Below are 20,142 nucleotides of genomic sequence, written 5' to 3' on the forward strand. Positions count from 1 at the left end.
TTACCGACCCCTCTACTGAGTAACAGGCCACATGATACAACCAACAACACACAACACTTGCATAAAAGCGTAGAGCATGGCATGGTACAGCTGATTCAAGAGATGTCAGCCCCTATCATCAGTACCATTTGGGTTGCAACTCTAATACCCACAAAAAACGTATTATCCTTAAAACTGTGGGTGTGGTGGTTTTTCGCGATTTGTGGGAGCGGAAGGGGGCGTGGCTTAAATTTGAAACAAACTTCATTTGCGTGGGGCTTAAGAAATTAGTGTGTCAAATTTGGTTACTCTATCTCTTATAATCTCTGAGATACTGTTGCTTATACAGACGAACGAACGGTTTTACGCGATTTGCGGGGCGGAATGGGGGGTAACAAAAATTTCTTAATGCTGATCAAGAATATATATACTTTATAGGGTCGGAGATGCCTCCTTCTCCCTGTTACATACATTAAGTAACGGGTATAACTAGGAGGCTCCGCCCCTGCTCGCTTTGCTCGGGTCGCTACAGCCGACCATACTCTACGGTCGGAGACCCCGTACTTACTATGAAAAAAAGTTTTTCATACTAAGACTTCGATTTCGCCCGATCGGTCCTATGACAGATGTATGATATAGTGGTTTGATTAGAACCAACTTTGGTCAGGATATATAAGTCTAACTTATGCATATTCTATTAGTTTGGTTACGATATCTCGTAAAACAAAAAAGTTTTTCATACTAAGACTTAATATTGGACCGATCGGTCCTATGACAGCTACATGATATAGGTGTCCGAATGAACCAACTTCGGTAATGATGTATAAAACCAAGTTATATGCGTATTGTATTAGTTTGATTAAGATTTCTCATAAAAGAAAAAAGTTTTTCACAGTAAATCTTGATTTTCGCCCAATTGGTCCTATGACAGCTATATGATATAAATGTCCGATTTGAACCAACTTTCGTTAGAATATATAAAACCAAGTTAAATGCATATTGTATTAGTTTGTTTGAGATATCTCATAAAACAAAAAAGTGCTTCGTACTAAAACGTAATTTTCGACCGATAGAAAAATGTGTATATTTTGTAAACATTTTGTTATATCTTTCAAACCCTTCAGCCAAAATTTATGTGTCATATACCAAAAAACGAAAAATTATATGTATTACATCATACTCAAATGTAGAATCATTAGAGCCGTTTTGATATAAATCGCCAAAATGTTAGCTAAAAACCTTATTTCACCTGTAAAATGTTACCTGAGTATTTTAGATAACAAGTTTAAAGGTACGCCGTAAAGCCCTCTAACACACTTTTCCAATCTGTACATATCTGTAGCTTCTTTGGTTTGGAAACTGTTGAGGTTTCAATTTTAGCGGAATTTAGAGTTTTCCCGCTAAGCTAGCGGTTTTATAAAGTCGTAGAACAAGCAATTCTAGATTTTCGAAAAGAAATAAGCCCCCATCATTACATCTAAGCTTCTTTAGCGCTTTGATGCAAACAGACAAACAAAGAAAATGACTTTTCATTTCATTTCATTTTGATCAGTCCACTAAAATTTTTCAAATTTATTTATCTTTTGAACCAGTTATCGGATTTCGGTGATCGTGGTATCAATCGACGCGAATTGATTATTGGATTTAAAAACAAAAACAATTTTAACAAAAGACCACAACAGCCCCAATAGCTGCAATCATTTTGAGTTTGCCCCTCTAAACCTTTCCCTCGGTATATAGCTCGATCTGATCGGACAGTCATAGCAAATTTTCCAAATTAGCTGTATATATTGCTTGTCCCCTTTCGCACCCTTCTAATAAATAAACTTCACCATAAAAAAAAATATATTTTTTGTCATATGGGGCCCCAAATCTATCAAAAAAATGGGTTTGGTTCTTGTAATAGCCAAAAAGTTCAAATTTGTTGCCTAGTGTTATCGACACCAAAAAAAAAACATCTTCACGAGGTAAAAGTCTAGTGACGAAAGGCTAGATGCCCCAAAATTTCTGATATCCAATTTTGTGACGAACAATAAAAAATTTATTATGAAGATTATATAAATATTATAATCATATTTAAAAATATAAACAGTTCGTCAATCGGCACTGCGCAAATGCTATTTTTGTGTATAGGTATGTAGGCTTTTTGCCCAATTGCGCGACAATTCAGTGAGTCGAACCTAAAGTATACCTACGGGTAAACTATGAGTATAGGCAAGTTTACTAGAGTAATGTTCGATTGATTTAAATCATCTGAGGCATACTCAAGTAAAAAATGTATGACTTTGGGTATGAAACGTATTTTAGAAGGGCTCGATACGTACACACAATGTGTTGAGACATCTGTGACAGAATATATTTGAAATAGAGCTCTGCATGAGTGCACACTAAACAAAAAATTATCTCATATTTCTCAAACAAATCATGTGATACTCAAAATACTGGCAATACTCACACTGTCTGTACAATGACTATGTTTTAAAACTCATTTCTGGCAACATTGATTATTTTTGGTGCGCAAAAGCTGTCATACATACATAGGTTTGCAGCTATGTGAAGTTATTGCTGCTGTCATATTTCAACACTTGTTTGTTAATATCTTGAGAAAGCGAATTATCACAGACAAGTGTGATGTGTCAAAAAACGAGAAATTTTATTGACTATAGCATACTAAAATTTGTTAAAAAATGTTGAATGTCAATTTTTCTAAAATCGACAAAATGTGAGCCAAAAAACATTTTTTCGCCTGTAAAATTTTACCTGAGCACTTAACGCCTAGAAGCCCTCAAAATTACCTTTCAAAGATATAGGACATCTGTAGCTTTTATGGTTTGGAAACTGCAGGGTTTCAATTTTAGCAGGATTTAGAGTTTTCCGCTAAACTAGCGGTTCTTTTTAAAATTCGTAGAACAAACATTTCTAAATTTTTAAAGAGGAATAAAGCCTTATCATGAAATCTAAACTTTTTAGCGCTTTGATACAAACAAACAAACTGACTTTTCATTTCATTTTGAGAAGTCCACTAAAATTTTTAATTTAAATTTATTTATTTTTAATTAGAATAAGGCCCCAACAGCCTCACTAGCTGCAATCAATTTTTATACCCGTTACTTAAAAAATAAGTAAAAGGGTATATTGTGTTTTTAAAATACATTGTATGTAATTTTAAAACTGCTGCTGAAGTTTCACATTGTTTCACATTTCATTTATTTCTGACGGGAGCGGAGGAGTAGCACAAAGTAGCAGTCTTTTTGTTATAATACATGTTCAGGTACCATGATACACAAAATTTGGTATCATTATACGGTATCACTGCCTTTACCAGAAGTCATAGGTATCACAAAAATTATCAGAGAGCAAACGTTCCTGGTGAACGCGACGAAAGGGGCGAAAGGTGTAATTTGGCCCGGGTCGGGGTCTCCAAAGAACGTTATTATGTGCGGTTAAGGAGAAAACTACAGTTGTTAGTGTGCCCTTTAATTATACCCGTCACTTACACATGTATGTAACAGGGAAGGAGGCATCTCCGACCCCATAAAGTATATATATTCTTGATCAGCATCAATAGCCGAGTCGATATAGCCATATGTGTCTGTCCGTCCGTCCGTCGTTCTGATAGTCCGTATGAACAAAAGAATCTCAGAGATTTTTTAACTTTTGACACGCCCCTGAAAATCTCGAAAACAGTCTGTTCGTCTGTATAAACAAAAGGATCTCAGAGACAAAAAAAGATAGAGTAACCAAATTTGGCACACATGTTTCTACTGACCCCACGAAGGTCAAGGTTGTTTCAAATTTAAGCCGCGCCTCTTTCCAACACCACAAATTGCGAAAAAAAACACCACACCCACAGTTTTATAGTAAATAACGTTATCTATTAATATTATCTATAATCTCTTGCCCTGAGCGCTAAGATTTTGGGCCTCCGAAAACATTACCAAGATTAGAAATGAAAAGTTTGAAATATTTGTTTTCTTAGGATTCAGAATTATTAAACACGTCTTGATAATTAAATGTGCAGCTGATTTGAGTTCAGAAAAACTGTCATGTAGTGTAGTGTAGTATTGCAAAAAAAATTTCTCCTTTATTTTAAAATTTTGAAAAATGGGTTTATTTTAACAATATAAAATTCAAGCTTAAAATGCTTAATTTATGCATGTATTTTTAAGGTATATATTAAATATTTGATCTTACTATAAAATTGTCATATTTTTAAGTATTTTTATGTTGTTACATTCAATAAATTGTCGTAAATAATTTTGACACTGCAATTGTCATGTGTCATAAAATTATTTATCGTAGTTTTGTCCCAAAGCAAATACATTACCATTATCAACAGCCGAATCGTTTTAGCTATGTCGGTCTGTATGTCAGATAAAATACAACAAAATATTTTTATTGTTTTAATTTTTTCTTGACTTGTAAGAACAATTAACATTTTATAACAAAATTCGAAATTTGATAAAATTCTAAGTTGATTTGAAAATTTAAATATGACTTATATTCATCCGAAGTCTCAAATAGTTGAGTAATATTACAAAAACATTAAATTTATCTAAGTATTTTACTTTCGAGACAAACCTTTCAGTAAAGAAAGTGGATCGGTTCAGGTTCTGGTATCGCAGGGTAAATAATTTCAAAGGGTAGGTTCAGGATCCGGCTCGGGATGCTTTAAAACCCGAACCGAACCGGTTCTGCGAGGTTAGGTTCAGTTTTAGGGCATTAAATTATTGGAATGGCGGATGGCATTTAAGGGGTATCCTGTCGACCGTGCTCGCGAGCAAAGCGATTTGCTGAGAAAAATCGTGCTTGAATTAAGTTCTTCTACTTGGTTTTAAGAAAACTTGGGACTGCCGTAATTTTGATACTGCATTAAATTGAAAATATCCTGAAATCCCGAGTATTTTTTGGCACAATTTTAAATGATATCGAAAAAAGATTTTTATAATACCATCTTTTTAATGCCAACGACGAAAAACATTTTATTTTTTTTCTATGGCAGAGTTTTTTTTTTTAGAATTTTTAAAATTGTCTTTTTTTCGAGCTGTTTTTTAGAGGTACGCCCAGTTTTGTCATCATTACTCGAGAATGCCAAAACCGATTTTCAAAAGCTTATCTTTTCCTAAAAACCATTGAATATATCTGTAATACATTGATACACAATTGAAGATTTAAGCTTGCAGATTAAGAGCTATTAATTTTTTAATTAAGAATATGTTGCTTTTTTAAGTTTTTTTTTTTTTTTTTAGCTTTTTTTACTTTAAAATTCAGAAAAAACTCGAAAAAAATTTTGAGCTTCGGTTTTAATTTTTTTTTGCAAAGTTGCGTTAGTTAATTGTCGTTTAAGATATGATTCATTTAAATCTATGGAGAAACGGCGATATAATAAAATTTTATATTATATATTATTTTATACACACCGTTTTGTCAGTGAAGGCATGTGTCCATGTGGGCGGATGCTGTTCGTTCTGCAGCACTAGCGGCGTGGCAATGACATCTACGTACTTGAGCACCTCTTCATGAACTTCATCAAGAGTTTGCACATGTGAATAGTAGCCACGATTGAGACATGCCATCCATTGAATCTCCCTGACTTTGGTAACCTCCTTTCCAAGTAGATACGTGAAGATGCGCACATTCATCCTGGACGTACCGTTCTCCCCATTACCCCAGTTATATCTCTCAAATACCTCGGTGGTATTTCCAGCAACTCCATCAGTAACCAACATAATTGCCTGGTTACAAGTGGAGGTCTCATTGCAGCGTCGATTCACATAGTAATTGCGTAAAATTTTAAAGGCGTGGTCATAGGCCAGGGTAAGATTCGCATAATTGGATGGAGCAGGTAGTGCGGCTATAGCGGAGTTGAAGGTCTCTATATTCTCGGGAGTCGCCTGGACAAGGGCATCGTTAAAGCATGGCACAATGCCCGTCACATTTTCCGAATACTTAAAGATGGTAAAGAAATCGTTATTGGAGAAGGTGTCCAGTATGCTACGTATAGTGAATTTGGCCACATGATTGCGATGTCCTGTCATCGAGCCCGAATGATCTAACAAGATAACAATATCCTTAGAACAGGTGGCCGTCTCAATGTACCATGATCGTTTGCGACAGTCATAGGTATCGGCATCCTGTTTGTTGATCCGCGTGTCTGTCCACTGAGCGGCAGGATAATGTCGAAGAATTCCCGTATCGGAGCCAAAGTACTGCCAGGAGAGAGCCGGATCTGACTGATAGTTTTGGCGAAATACCTCATCCAGTTGCTCTGACCATTGTATTGTCTTAAGTACATTACTCCTCCGATCCCAAACATTCGATGGCACATGTACCGAACTATGCTCCGTGTCCACTGATATATTATAAAAATGTGTATCCGGATTAAGCTTCATTTCGCGATACATATACTCAAATTCCTCCTCGTTCTCCTTCAGCAGCTCAGAGCTGTTCCCATTGAATGTGGAATATTTACTGGAATAGTATGTGAAATTCGTTTCCGCATATGTCTGATTAAACTCAAAATTTTCGTTGACTATCTCCGCCTTCTCTTGAATGCAACGAACTGCATCCATTTTACGTGCCAGCATTTTACCAACATTTGCGGTTATGGATCTGATCAGCTCGGTGCCATTCTTCAGCTCGACGCGAGCATTAAACTCCTTGTATTTCTCCTTTATCTGCTGCGACTTGGTTATCTTTTGGGCCAGCAAATACAGTTCATCTCCAAATTGTGTCGCCCATTTTCCAACACTAAAAGGGTAAGAAGGAGAACAATATAAATATATCAATATATGTAGATATATACTGAAACCAATGCGGGCATTCAGCAGGTAACTTTAATCACCAATCATGATCCCTGATTACTTCTTTTCACATTCAGCAGGTAATTTTTAACAATCAAAAATGTAAAATTTTGCTATCGGTATCACAAAAAAGGTATCGTGCATATAGTGTGATACTGATTGTTAATTACGAACGATTGAAGGATATTTTTAATTTTATCATGTCATTCAGCAGGAACTGATTACACTAGACAGCTGCCAAAAAAAGGCAACAACCAAACCCACTTTTTGGGATAGATTTGGCGCCCCATATAACGAAAAACATTTTTTTTTATGGTGTGATTTTTTCTTAGAATTTTTAAAAAATCTTCCTTTTTTTGTACCTTATTTTTAGAGGTGCGCCCCCATTTGTCATCATTACTCGAGAATGCCTAAACCGATTTTCAAAACCTTCACTTATCTTAAAGCTAATGAATTTATCTATAATTCAACAATACATAGTTTTATATTAAAACCAGTAGTTTAATGGACATACATTTTTGGACCATGAAAATTATGTTTTTTTTAAAGCTTTTTTTTTATCTGTTTTTGTTTTAAAATTCGTGAAAAAGTCAAAAAAATTGTATTTCATTTTCTTTCCCATTTTATTTGCATAGCTGCATTAATTACGCCATTTAATCTATAATTCATTAAAATATATGGAGAGACGGCTAAGTAATTTGCATATAAGCAATGAAACAAGTTTCACGGAAATGTTGATTTTCGACTGGTATAATGGTCCGATTCCAACCAAATTTGGACAGGTTGTAAAAAGCAATTCGAGGTTTATAATTTGTAAGTTTGGCACAGATAACTTAAAAATAAAAAAAGGTTTTTATACTAAAGGTTGCTTATCTACCGTTCGTATCGATCGTTCCTATGGTAGCTATTTGATATAGTGGTAAAATTTCTACTAATGTAGTGGGCAGTTAAAGATACAAAATTTATGAGTTTAATTGAGATATCTCCAAAAACAAAAAAAAATTGTTCATGCTAAAACTTGACTTGACTTGAAACAACAAAAATGGTTTTCATACTAAAACTTGATTTTAGACCGATTGGTCCTATGGCAGCGATATGATATAGTGAACTGATTTGTACCAAAATTGGTGAAGATGTAAAGGACAATATAGAATACGCAGTTTGTGAGTTTGGTTGAAATATCTTATAAAATAAAAAAGTTTTTCATACTAAAGTTGAATTTTCGACTGATCGTTCATATGGCAGCTATATTGAAAAGTCAACCGATTTGAACCAAATACGGAAGGGACATATAACACATTGACAGATACACAACGTGCGAGATTGGATGATATATCTTAAGAAACAGCAGAAGTTTTATACTAAAGGCTGATTGTGAACCGATCTCTTCTATGGCAGCTATATGATAAAATAGACAGATTTGAACCAAATATGGTCAAAATGTGTTAAATAACAATAATATTGTGAGAGATTGGTTAAGATATCTCAAAATACACAAAAATTTTCATACTAAAGGTCATGCTGCTCCAAAAGAAAGTCATAAAATCGAAAAACATCGCCGATTCGCCATAGATTTTATGAATCATATCTTCAACGACGTGTAATTAATGCAGCTATGCAATAAGATAGAAAAGAAACTAAAATATTTTTTTTTCGACTTTTCGTCGAATTTTAAAGTAAAAAAAACTAAAATAAAAAACTTTAAAAAATCATCATTTTCTTAATTGAAAAATGTATGTCTCACAAACTTGAAAATCGGTTTTGGCATTCTCGAGAAATGATGACAAATGTGGGCGCAGCTCTAAAAAAAGGTACGAAAAAAAAACAGATTTTAAAAAAATTCTAAAAAAAGAATCACACCTAAAAAAATGTGTTTTTCACCTAAAAAAAAAAAAAAAAAATGTTTTTTTATCATATGGTGCCCCAAATCTATCCCAAAAAGTGGGTTTGATTCTTGTAATTTTTTGCCTGTTGCCTAGTATTATTGGTATGCAGTACTCTACTGTTTCTATCTGTTTTTACAAAATTAAACGTCAGATTTTTATTAATTGGTAAGATCTTAATAGATTGCATTTGCTTACACAAAAAATAACCCTACAAAACGTTCGGCAATTGCGGCAAATACCAGGCTAATATTGACTTTGAGATTTGTAGCAAAATGTGACAGCTACAGGTCGCTACAGTACATTTTTGAATCCCGCATAATACCATTAGCACCAATGTGCCAGAAGTAGGCAATGCGATATTTAATCAGTTAAAGGATGGTTATCACTGCGGACGGCAGTTCGCGTTAGTGACGAAAGCAGCACGAAGGGTGCGAAATGCGACTAACTATATATACAGCTAAGTTGGAAAATTTGCTACGACTGTCCGATCAGATCAAGTTATATATTATCGAATATGTCTCTTCCTTATTCAAAAACAACTATACACAACACTTATTATGTATATTTTAAGAAGTACAATCTGGTCACACTTTGATCTCTCTCTTCCCTTTTTGATTTGTGATGTGCATGTGGCGTGTGTCGACGAGGTCATAAAATAATAATTAATAATTGAAATATAAAACAACTTAAACTACTTAATCTGATTTATTCATTTTGTGTAATTAGGAATCAATATAACAACAGGTTATGGGCACAGGCTACGCCCGTAATAATATTTTATAAAAATTTTGTGCAATTGTGAAATTCAGTGGAAGCGTGCCTCGCATACATATATATAGCAGCGTTTGTGTGTGTGTGTGAAGAAGCACGGAAAAGGGAAAACGAAATATAAAGCCTTTCGACGGCGAGAAATATTCTGTGTGGAAAATTCGCATAAGAGCTCTACTTGCTGAATTGGAGGTTCTTAAAGTAATAGATGAGCAGGTGCCAGATATACCTAACGAAGTTTGGAAAAAGCAGAGCGTTGTGCAAAGAGCACGCTGATCGAATATTTAAGCGACACTTTCCTGAATTTCGCAACAAGCGACGTCTCGGCGCGTCAAATTCTCTTGAATTTGACGCCATCTACGAACGCAAAAGTTTGGCGTCGCAGTTGTCTGTCCGAAAACGCTTGCTTTCGCTTAAACTAGCTATTGAATCATTTCAATATTTTGACGGTTTGATCAGTGAATTATTAGCTTCGGGTGCTAGAATCGAAGAAATGGACAAAGTTTCGCATTTGTTGCTTACACTGCCATCATCTTAAAATGGAGTGATCACAGCAATAGAAACATTGGCCGTAGAAACTATAACTCTAGCATTTGTCAAAAATAGATTGCTCGACCATTAAAAAAAAAAAACGACAGTGTTGATACAAGCAGGAAAGTCATGAAGGCATTTGTTCCGAATAATAATTATCATAATAATTTTAAAATAACGCATTTAAAAATAAGGTGACTAAACCAAAGAAAACATTTAAGGGAAAACCAAAACATAATATAAAATGTCATCACTGTCATAAGGAGGGACATATAAAGAAAGATTGTTATCATTATAAAAAGACATTGAATGATAATAATAATAAAGAAAATAGACAAGCTCAAGTCGCCACGTCGCAGCACGGTTTCGCGTTCATGTTAAAAACATATCAAATAAATTCAAATACGGATAATTTTGGATTTATCCTTGATTCTGGTGCCACTGACTAATAAACGATGAGTCGCTGTTTGTTGACAGTGTGGAGTTGGAGTATCCACTCAAGATTGCTGTGGCCAAGCAAGGCACATATATCTATGCTACAAAGCGGGGAATTGTGCGCCTCTTCAACGGACACAATATTACTTTGGAGGATGTCCTATACTGCAAGGAGGCTGCAGGAAATCTGATATCAGTAAAGCGACTCCAGGAGGCAGAAATGTCAATCGAGTTTGACAAGAATGGAGTGACTATAACCAAAGACGGGGCTATAGTGGCCAAGAATACAGGTATGTTAAATAATGTACCTGTTATGTTAAATAATGTACCTGTTATTAAATTTCAAGCATATACAGCTAATGCACAAGTAAATATTGTTTTTCGATTATGGCATGAGAGGTTAGGTCATATAAGTAATGGTAAATTATTAGAAATAAAAGAAAGAATTTTTTGAATGATAGCAGTCTTCTGAATGGTTTAAAGTGGTCCGAAGAAATATGTGAATCTTGTTTGAATGGCAAGCAAGCTAGGTTGCCATTTAACAAATCTAAAGATAAAAGTTATATAAAGAGACCTTTATTTGTAGTCCATTCAGATGTCTGGCAGGCCCAATTACACCGTCTACAATAAATGAAAAAAATTACTATAATCTTTGTAGACCAATATACACATTATTGTGTAACCTACTAATCAAAAAAAAATCAGACGTTTTGATATGTTTAAAGATTTTAAGCTAAAAGCGACGCATTTTAATCTCAAATGGTTAATTGTATATTGACAATGGTAGGAGTATTTGTCAAATGACATGCGTGAATTTTGTGTTCAAAAAGGGATTACTATCACCTAATAGTGCCTTACCTCCTCAGCAAAATGGTTTCAGAACGAATGACCAGAACTCTTACTGAAAAGGCCCGTGCCATGATAAGTGGTTCAAAATTAAATGAAATCTTCTGAGGGTAAAGCTGTCAACTGCAACATACTTAGTCAACAGAACTCCAAGTAAAGCACTTATTGAAAGTGAAACTCTCCTGTGGATCGCTGCAAATATATTTTAAATAAAGGAGACATCAAGAAAACATATATGTTCTGTTATGTCGATGACGTAGTAATAGCAACAGGAGAAATGGAAAGAATGAACAATTTAAAAGTATCCAATGGAAAAGTTTAGAATGACAGGTTTAAACGAAATACGCCACTTTATAGGAATTAGAATTGAAATGGATGAAAATACAATCAGCTTAAGTCAGTCCGCTTACATAAAAGAGTGTTAATAAATTTAATATGGACGTTGCAATAGAGTCAGCACCCTTACAAAGCAAACTAAATTATGAATTGCTTAACTCAGATGAAAATTGCAATGCACCCTGTCGAAACCTTATCAGTTGTTTAATGTACATAATGCTATGTACGTCCTGACAACAACAGTTAATATCTTAAGTAGATTTAGTAGTAAAATAATGGCAATGCTTAAAAAGAATTAGATATTTAAATGGAAGCATTGACCTGAAATTGATTTTAAGAAAACGAAGTATTGAAAACATATTAGAGGGATGTAGATAGTGATTGGGAAATGATATTGATAGAAAGAGTACAACTGGCTTCTTGTTTAAAATGTTTGGCTCAGAACCTAATTTGTTGGAACACGAAAAGACAAAGTTCGGTTGCCTTCTTCGACTGAAGCAGGGTACATGGCTTGATTTGAAGCCGTAAGAGAAGCTTTATGGTTAAAATCTCTCTAAATAGTTAAAAAAATAATTTTGAAGACAACCAAGACTGTATTAGTATAGCAAATAATCCCTCATGTCATAAGAACTAAACATATCGATATTAAATATCATTTTGCAAGAGAACAAATAGAGAATAATGTTATTTGCATTGAGTATATATCCACAGATAATCAACTTGCAGACGTCTTCTCGAAACCGTTGCCAGCAGCAAGATTTTTTTGAAGTTACAGACGAACTGGGACTTGTGCAAGATGGCTGACTCAATTATCCTATATGCTGGATTTTTTTTTGTAGTTGTTTAACTTACTATTGAATTGAAATATGACTAAGTTCATTTAATTGAAGTTTTTTTGTTTTTTTTGCTATTGTTAAAGTAATTTAGATTATAATGATCTGACCGGGTTTTTTCTGTTCCCCGGATCCTTGCAGCAAACGCTGGATCATAATGTATCTCCCAGAATGCACATTAGCCACATTAGAATAAGTAATGAAGGAATGAAATAAGTAATGATCTTTAAGTTTTGTTTAATAATATGGAATGTTATTTTTGAGGGGCGTATCGAATATGCCTATTCCTATTCAAAACAACATTACACAACACTAATATGTATATTTTAAGAAGTACAATCTGGTCACACTTTGATCTCTCTCTTCCCTTTTGATTTGTGATGTGCATGTGGCGTGTGTCGACGAGCTCATAAAATAATAATTAATAGTTGAAATATAAAACAACTTAAACTACTTAATCTGATTTATTCATTTTTTTTTATTAGGAATCAATATAACAACATATATTGATCGAAGGTTTAGTCTAACTTACAAAATGGCATCCTAAAACTTTCTAATTCACACTGGGTCATGAGATACGGGGTGTAAGTGGGAGGGAAAATGTGTATGATCGCAGCTAATGGGCTGTTGAGGGCCTTTTGGTAAAATTATTTATTTTTTTAAAAATTCTTATCAAAATAGGCGTCTATTGATACCTCGACGACCCAAATCCGTAAACTGGTTCAAAAGATAAAAAAATTTGAAATTTTTAGTGGACTTCTCAAAATGAAATGAAAAGTTAGTTTCTTTTTTGTCTGCTTAGATGTAATGATGGGGTTTACTCCTCTTTGAATATCTAGAAATGTTTGTTTACGACTTTTCAATTTCCCTTTAGCAGCGGGAAAACGCTAAGACACTAAAATTGAAACTTCAACAGTTTCCAAACCATAGAAGCTACAGATATGTTCTATATATCATTGGAAAGGTGTGCTTGCTTTTATGCGTACCTGAAACTTTTTTTCTAAAGTATTCTGGTAACATTTTACAGGTGATATAATGTTTTAAGCTTACATTTTGGCGATTTCTGACAAAACATCTAACGATTTCTGTTAAATTTTTTTATGTTATAATACGTACAATTTCGCGTTTTTGGTATTTGAAACATAAATTTTGGTAGAGGTTTGGAAGATATTACCTGATAAGTGAATAAATACATTTTTCTATCGGTCGAAAATCATGTTTTAGTGATAAACTTTTGGTTTTATGAGATATCTCAACCAAACTGATACAATATGCATTTAACTTGGTTTTATATATCTGACCAAAGTTGGTTCAAATCGGACTTCTATATTATATAGCTGTCATAGGACCGATCAGGTCAAAATTAGGTTTGTATGAAAAACTTGTTTGTTTAGTGAGATATTTTAACCAAATTAATAGCATATGCATTTAAGTCAGTTTTAAAATCCTGACCGAAGTAAGTTCTTATCGGACCACAATATCATATAGCCAATCGGTCCAATATTAAGTCTTAGTATGAAAAACTTCTTTGTTTTACGAAATATCGTAACCAAACTAATAGAATATGCATTTAAATTAGACTTATATATTCTGACCAAAGTTGGTTCTAATCGAACCACTATATTATAGCTCTCATAGCACCGATCGGGCGAAATTCAAGTCTTAGTATGAAAAACTTTTTTTCTTGACAGTAAGTACGCGGTCTCCGACAGTAGAGTATGCTCGGCTGTAGCAACGCGAGCAAATCGAGGGCGAAGCCCCCTAGTTTTTCTTTATAATTAAGGAAAAATTTGTTTTTAAATATGAAATACGTTCAACAACTAAATTTATATATTTTACTATTTGCCTGCATTAATGATAAAGTTACAATGTCAAAAGCAAAACCAATTGCAAAAATTTCTGATATCGCACAAAAAAACCTCTACACGAGGTAAAATCTAGTGACGAAAGCAATTTCTACATAAAATTTCTGATATCAATTTTGTGACAGAACAAATTCAGTTTAATCTAAAAATTTTAAATAAAATATAAATTAATAAAATATATAAAATTGGCATTAAATAAAATTATAAATTAATTAAATAAAAGCTAAAATTGGCATTCGGCACTGCAAAAAGTAATTTTTATGTACAAAGAAACTACCCTTTTTGCTCACAGTGCACAATGCCATTTTTGGTTTTTTTTTATTAATTTATATTTTATTTAAAATTTTTAGATTAAACTCAATTTTGTTCGTCACAAAATTGGTTATCAAAATTTTGGGGCTAGAAATTGCTTTCGTCACTAGACTTTTGCCTCGTATTGAGTTTTTTTGTGGTATCAAACATCGTACATGAGATGCATATAATTAGAAAATAATTTAAAAATTGATTTAATCGCGTGGCCATAAGCCGTTTGTCTGTCTTATAAATTGAGCCGTGACATTAGAATTCTTCATTAGACATTTGAGAGCTCCTGATAAGTGTTTGCGTAATTTGTCTAGTTTACAGACCGCATAGCTCAGTAGTATTTCTTGCCAGTGAGCAGGCACTCGCAAAAAGTCGTCAGAGATCGCCGTTAGCCCCATTCAACAAACGATGACATTCTGCTAACTCTAGTGGATGTCTGCCAAAATGCAGTAGTCTGAGCTCGTCTAATATTAGACACCGTGACATAAAGTGGATTATGTCTTCCTCTCACGAAGGTTACAGCATCCACTCGCCGTTTCCTCTTGTACTTGTACTAACTACGTTTTTGCTTTAAATATTAGGTTGGGAAAAATAATCCATTATTTATATATTATTTTCAAATTCATTTATTACGGTTTGGACTGTCGATTTATTTCAAATATTGCCGTTTTGTTTAATGACTTGTTGCCATTTTGAGGACAACTTTAAAAATCCTCAAAAAAGCTCTGGTCCTTGCTGTTGAAAAACTCGAGCAACCTAGTTTCATGATCCTCAATTAATTTTTACCTTCAAGAAAATTTTGTAAGGACAAAAAAAGGTGATAGTCAGCGGTGCTAGATCGGACTATACGGTGGATACATCAAAACTTCCCATCCGAGCTCCCTAAGTTTGTTGCGTCATTATAGATGTCTGTGGTCTACCGTTGTCCTGGTGAAAGACAATTCCTTTTATTGGCCAATTCTGGTCGTTTTGTTAATTGCCTTCTTCAAAGGTCTCATTGTTGACAATAGAGGTCCGAGTCGAGGGTTTGTCCATATGGAAGCAGCTCATGGTAGATGATTCCTTCAATCCCACCAAACGCACAGCAAAGGCTTCCTGGCAGTTAGTCCTGGTTTGGATACCGTTTGAGCTGATTCACCGCGTCTTGACCAGGATCGTTTTCTTTAACATTGTCGTACGTGACCAATTTTTCATCACCAGTCACCATCCGCTTAAGAAATGGGTCGATTTCATTACGTTTGGACAAGGATTCGCAGAAGGAAATTCGGTCCAGTATGTTTTTTCTGATAACTCGTGAGGCACCCATACGTCTAATTCTTACTGAATCCAGCTTTTTGTAAATGGCTTAAAACTGTTTTTTGGTCAATGTTAAGCTCTTGGGCTGCGGCTGCTGACATGCCGGTCTGCATCAGTTAGCTCCACGATCTTTTTTAAATTTTGGACGAAGGGTCTACCAACTCTAGGTGCATCTTTAACGTCGAAATTTCCGGAACGGAATTTTCGAAACCAAAATATGCATTAATAGTCGATACAGTATCAGGGGCCATAAACATCGTTCACAATTTCAGTAGCCTTGCTTGCATTTTCGCCTTTATCAAAAAGATATTGCAAAATATAGAAAATTTTTTCTTTGTTGATCTCAATGCTTAACAAAATTTCTCTCACAATAAAATCGACCCACCAAAAAATTTACTACACTGCGTTTTAAAAGAGAAGCCCACCTTTCTAAAAAGCCCAAGTTTAAATCTGTGTGACCAATAGTTTACAATTTAAAGCATACCAAAGCTGACACACAAAAAAATAATGGATTACTTTTTCCCCAAGCTAATATTATAGCGATTGATTCCGTGTCATATTGGTCATGAAAATAGTTGCTTTCATTCAGACTGTAGTTTAGCATTCTGTATGTTCGCCTAGTCTGGCTTTGTTGGGCAAGTGCTGTAAAGCGAGCATGTGCAGATTCATCCATTCGTCGCGGTAATTCGGCGTGATAAAGACCACATGAGTCAGTCAGATAAACTTGCATATTATCTTACGCCTCGTCGTGACATGCCCATAACTTTTGTTATGTGTTCAAAATGAAGCTGCAGACTACTTAAACATTAGTGCTAGGCCAGTCTCAGGTGAATTGCATAGTTCGAGCATTTGTGGCAGGTAGAATTGTTTCTTTATGAAGAAGTAGAGTAGCTTTTTTTTTAAAGGCAGCCCTGGACACCTTGGGTTGACTCAAAATGGTTTCGAAAGATATTTACCATTCCAGACTGTGGACTCGTTTTTTATATAGCGGCAAATGATATTTAATACCTTTGTTGACCTCCGATATTTCTTAGCTTGAGCATCAGACTTCTGTCAACTGTGTCGAAAGCAGCTTTGAAGTCCACGAAACTCATACATTTTGTTCTTTCGGTCCAGCGCGTCTTTGATAGCACAAAAATACTATCCACCGTCGAATAACCTCTTCTAAAGCCCCTAGTTTGCAAGATTACTAGCGTCCTTTCCTATGGATTGGGTAGATTATGTTATTGCGAAAGAAAGCTATCTGGCACTTCCTTTGGTGAATATTTTGTTGTAGGCAGATGTTAGTGGTCTCATGAAAGATTCGGTTACATTTTTATGAACTCCGCTGGAACTCTGTCCATTCCCGGCGCCTTGTTGTTTTGCTACATTTGTAGCCGCGGTAACTGCTTCCAATGTCACATCTTGGTCAAGCACGGCGACTGTCACATATGTTGCAAAATGTGTTGAGTTGAAGGGACTCTGCAACTAGTAGTCATCGGAAATGGTTTGGTAGTTGGTCAGGGTCGGCAGTTACTCTTCCGTTTCCCGTGCTCCCGTTTATTTTTCTTACCTTCTCCAACAATGTCTTACTGTCCTTGACTGCATTTATGGTTACCACCATTCGGCTGTAATATAAAGTTTGCTTAGTCTGGCAGAGCATTTTGAGTGCAGAGCTCGATTGCTGGTACATTCTTTTGTTTCATCAGGCGCACATATTTTAACCAGTCTAAGCAGCTTGCGCACTTTGCACTGCTCTGTGACGTATTGGTGCCATTTTCCATTTTGAGACAATAGTCTATGGTGGATGCAGCTTGTGCCCGTACTCCTGTGCGCATTTCGCACTGTCAGGTTCTAATTTTCACATAGCTCAATTAATTTTCTGCCGCTTCGATCCAGTTTTGTGTCTTTCGCAGCTCTAGGTGTGCTAGCAAATCCTGAGGCAGAGGAAGCGTTTTCGGTAGAGACCTGAAAGCGTTTTCGGTAGAGACCTGAAAGCGTTTTCGGTAAAGACCTGGTCAAATCCAATACGTATTGAGGTCTCCTACCACCATAATGTTGTTTGCATTCAGTTCAATTAGTGAGTCTTCCAGTTTGTCATAGTCAGGGATCCAGTTGTTGCAGTTGTGATACACGGGTACAATTGTTAATATTTCCAGCTTGAACGTGACTTCCACCGTAGTTTTCGTGAGAACGTTTACAAATGCACAGTTTACAGATTTCTTGAGCCTCTTACTTACAAAACACCACCCCACCTCTGGCACGGCATCTTGTCGCCGTTCTGACTGCTGGCTCCCAGTGCAGGACATGATCTGCGGACATAATGCGTATGTTTCCAGGTGCTGCTCCGCGAAAACTTTGAACAGGAAGAAAATGTCTTGTTCAATTACAAAATTGAAGAATTGACTGTATATTTTTTTATTGGTTAGTCCGGCTATGTTATAAGCTGAATTTTCATATTAAGAATGTGTTAAAGGTTAATGTTTATATTTAGAGCTTTCTGATTATGTTTCTTTACTTTTTTGTACGTTTTTTGTCTTCTTGGCTTTGTAGCGAGGTGTTTCATACTCAATATTTATAGAGTTTAATGCACATCCGTATAGCTCTTTCAGGACTGTTTCCGCTGGTTGACCTTTGCATGTGAGAGTTTTGAGCTGAAGAAGGACCGCTTTAAATTCATGTTGCGTCATACTCTGTTCTATGAATTCTTAGGAGCCTGCAAGCTTTTTTTTTATTTTAAGAGCATCATTTGCCATTGCAGCCGTGTCCATTTCAACCAGGATGCCCACCTTATATGCCTCTCAAATAGGATTCGGGTTTCGCATACCTTTCCTCCGACTAAACCAAGCTTATTTTGAAGAAAAGCTGCGACTCCATCTTTCGTCGCGTCCTCCTTGCTTATCCTTTCAAGATAAAATTTTTCTGCTTGCTTACGGCGACTAATCTGCTCAGCTCCTTTTGGTCTAATGCGCGCTCCTCTGTGAGTTTATCCATCTGTATTTTAAGGGCTTCATTTTACTCTCTAAGATGTACTATTTTCCTCGAGACACTTCTCACTTGCTCTTTCAAAATACCTATATCCTCTTTGGAGGCTAGCTGAACCTTCCTTGACGCTGAACTGAATCCGCTGAAAGTTTGCTATTTGGCGGTGTTCTCTGCAAATTAGCCATAGCTTTTGAATATTGTGCAAAGTCTTTCTTATCTGTCAGCGATAAGTGCAACTGGCAGATAAGACAGCTTTTTCGTTTGAGCTTATCTTAGTTGCTCGATTTTGGCTCAGAAAGTTGTGCCCGTCTTTCCTCTCTTTGTTTTTTCGCGGGAAATACTTTCCCTCACAGACTATGAGTGCGATTGGGGCACTTGTGCAAATAAGAAGATTTCTGCTGAATAATACAATGCGTTTTGCACATCCATAGCTTCTGACCAAGTGAGCCGTGCGGCGATCCTCCCTGTGTGCCCATTTCCGTCAGCGTGATCCCGCAAGAGTAAATAAATGTGCTTACAGCGGAGTTCTAACAAAACCACGTCTGCCACCTTCGAATATTCAATCAATCTGTTAACTAAGTAAGTGTTTGTGTTCACGTCTTATTAATTTTGCACAGAGTATAGACACACACCATCCATTTAAAAAACTAAATATATATTACATTTGTACGTACAGCGACGTCGCGAGGGGTCAAGGGGGCATCGCCCCGGGTGCTAAGATATTAGGGGCGCCGATATTTCAAAAAGAGTTTGAACTTAGAAAAAGTTTGGGGGTTGAGCCTGAAATTAAATAAATCAGACAACGAAAAGTGCGATAACAATTTTAATATGTGGCTGCAGATGATAGCAAAAACATACCAGAAGCTGCCACATTCGAATTCTATTTTAAAATCAATCGACCCCATCATTTAGCAACTAAAATTGAGATTTGAGGCACTTCTTACTGTTTCTGATGATTTGAATTAATAAACAGGACTTTAACACTAAATCCAAATTGGACAGTGAACTTGAAAAGCATACAATGAATTTGATAACGATTTTTTACGGATTCACATCACATCCTTCACATCACATCAGCATTAGCACATCGTTTATTTAGCAAACTTCAAAAAAATTTGAACCACTTATTCATCAATTGGACAAGATAACTTAGCAGTCCCCGTTTGCTATCAATCGAATATCTCCAAATATGGGTAAAGTAATTTATGAGATTGCTTTCATAAAAGCTAACAATTAATACCTCAATTTGGTGGACCTTAAATCAATTTTACAGTTTAGAAATAGCAAACCATTATAA

The 20,142-nt window shown here is 35.4% G+C and overlaps 1 protein-coding gene across 1 annotated transcript in view; it reads right to left on the bottom strand.

Moving 5' to 3' along the window:
• LOC117782631 (voltage-dependent calcium channel subunit alpha-2/delta-3-like) overlaps positions 1–20,142 on the bottom strand; it is a 55,907-nt gene that overhangs the window by 27,266 nt on the left and 8,499 nt on the right. Inside the window, 1 exon segment of the mRNA XM_034619651.1 lies at positions 5,400–6,729. Within this exon segment, the coding sequence (XP_034475542.1) occupies positions 5,400–6,729 (1,330 nt within the window).

Source organism: Drosophila innubila, assembly GCF_004354385.1.
Source record: "Drosophila innubila isolate TH190305 chromosome 2L unlocalized genomic scaffold, UK_Dinn_1.0 5_B_2L, whole genome shotgun sequence".
NCBI lineage: Eukaryota > Metazoa > Arthropoda > Insecta > Diptera > Drosophilidae > Drosophila > Drosophila innubila.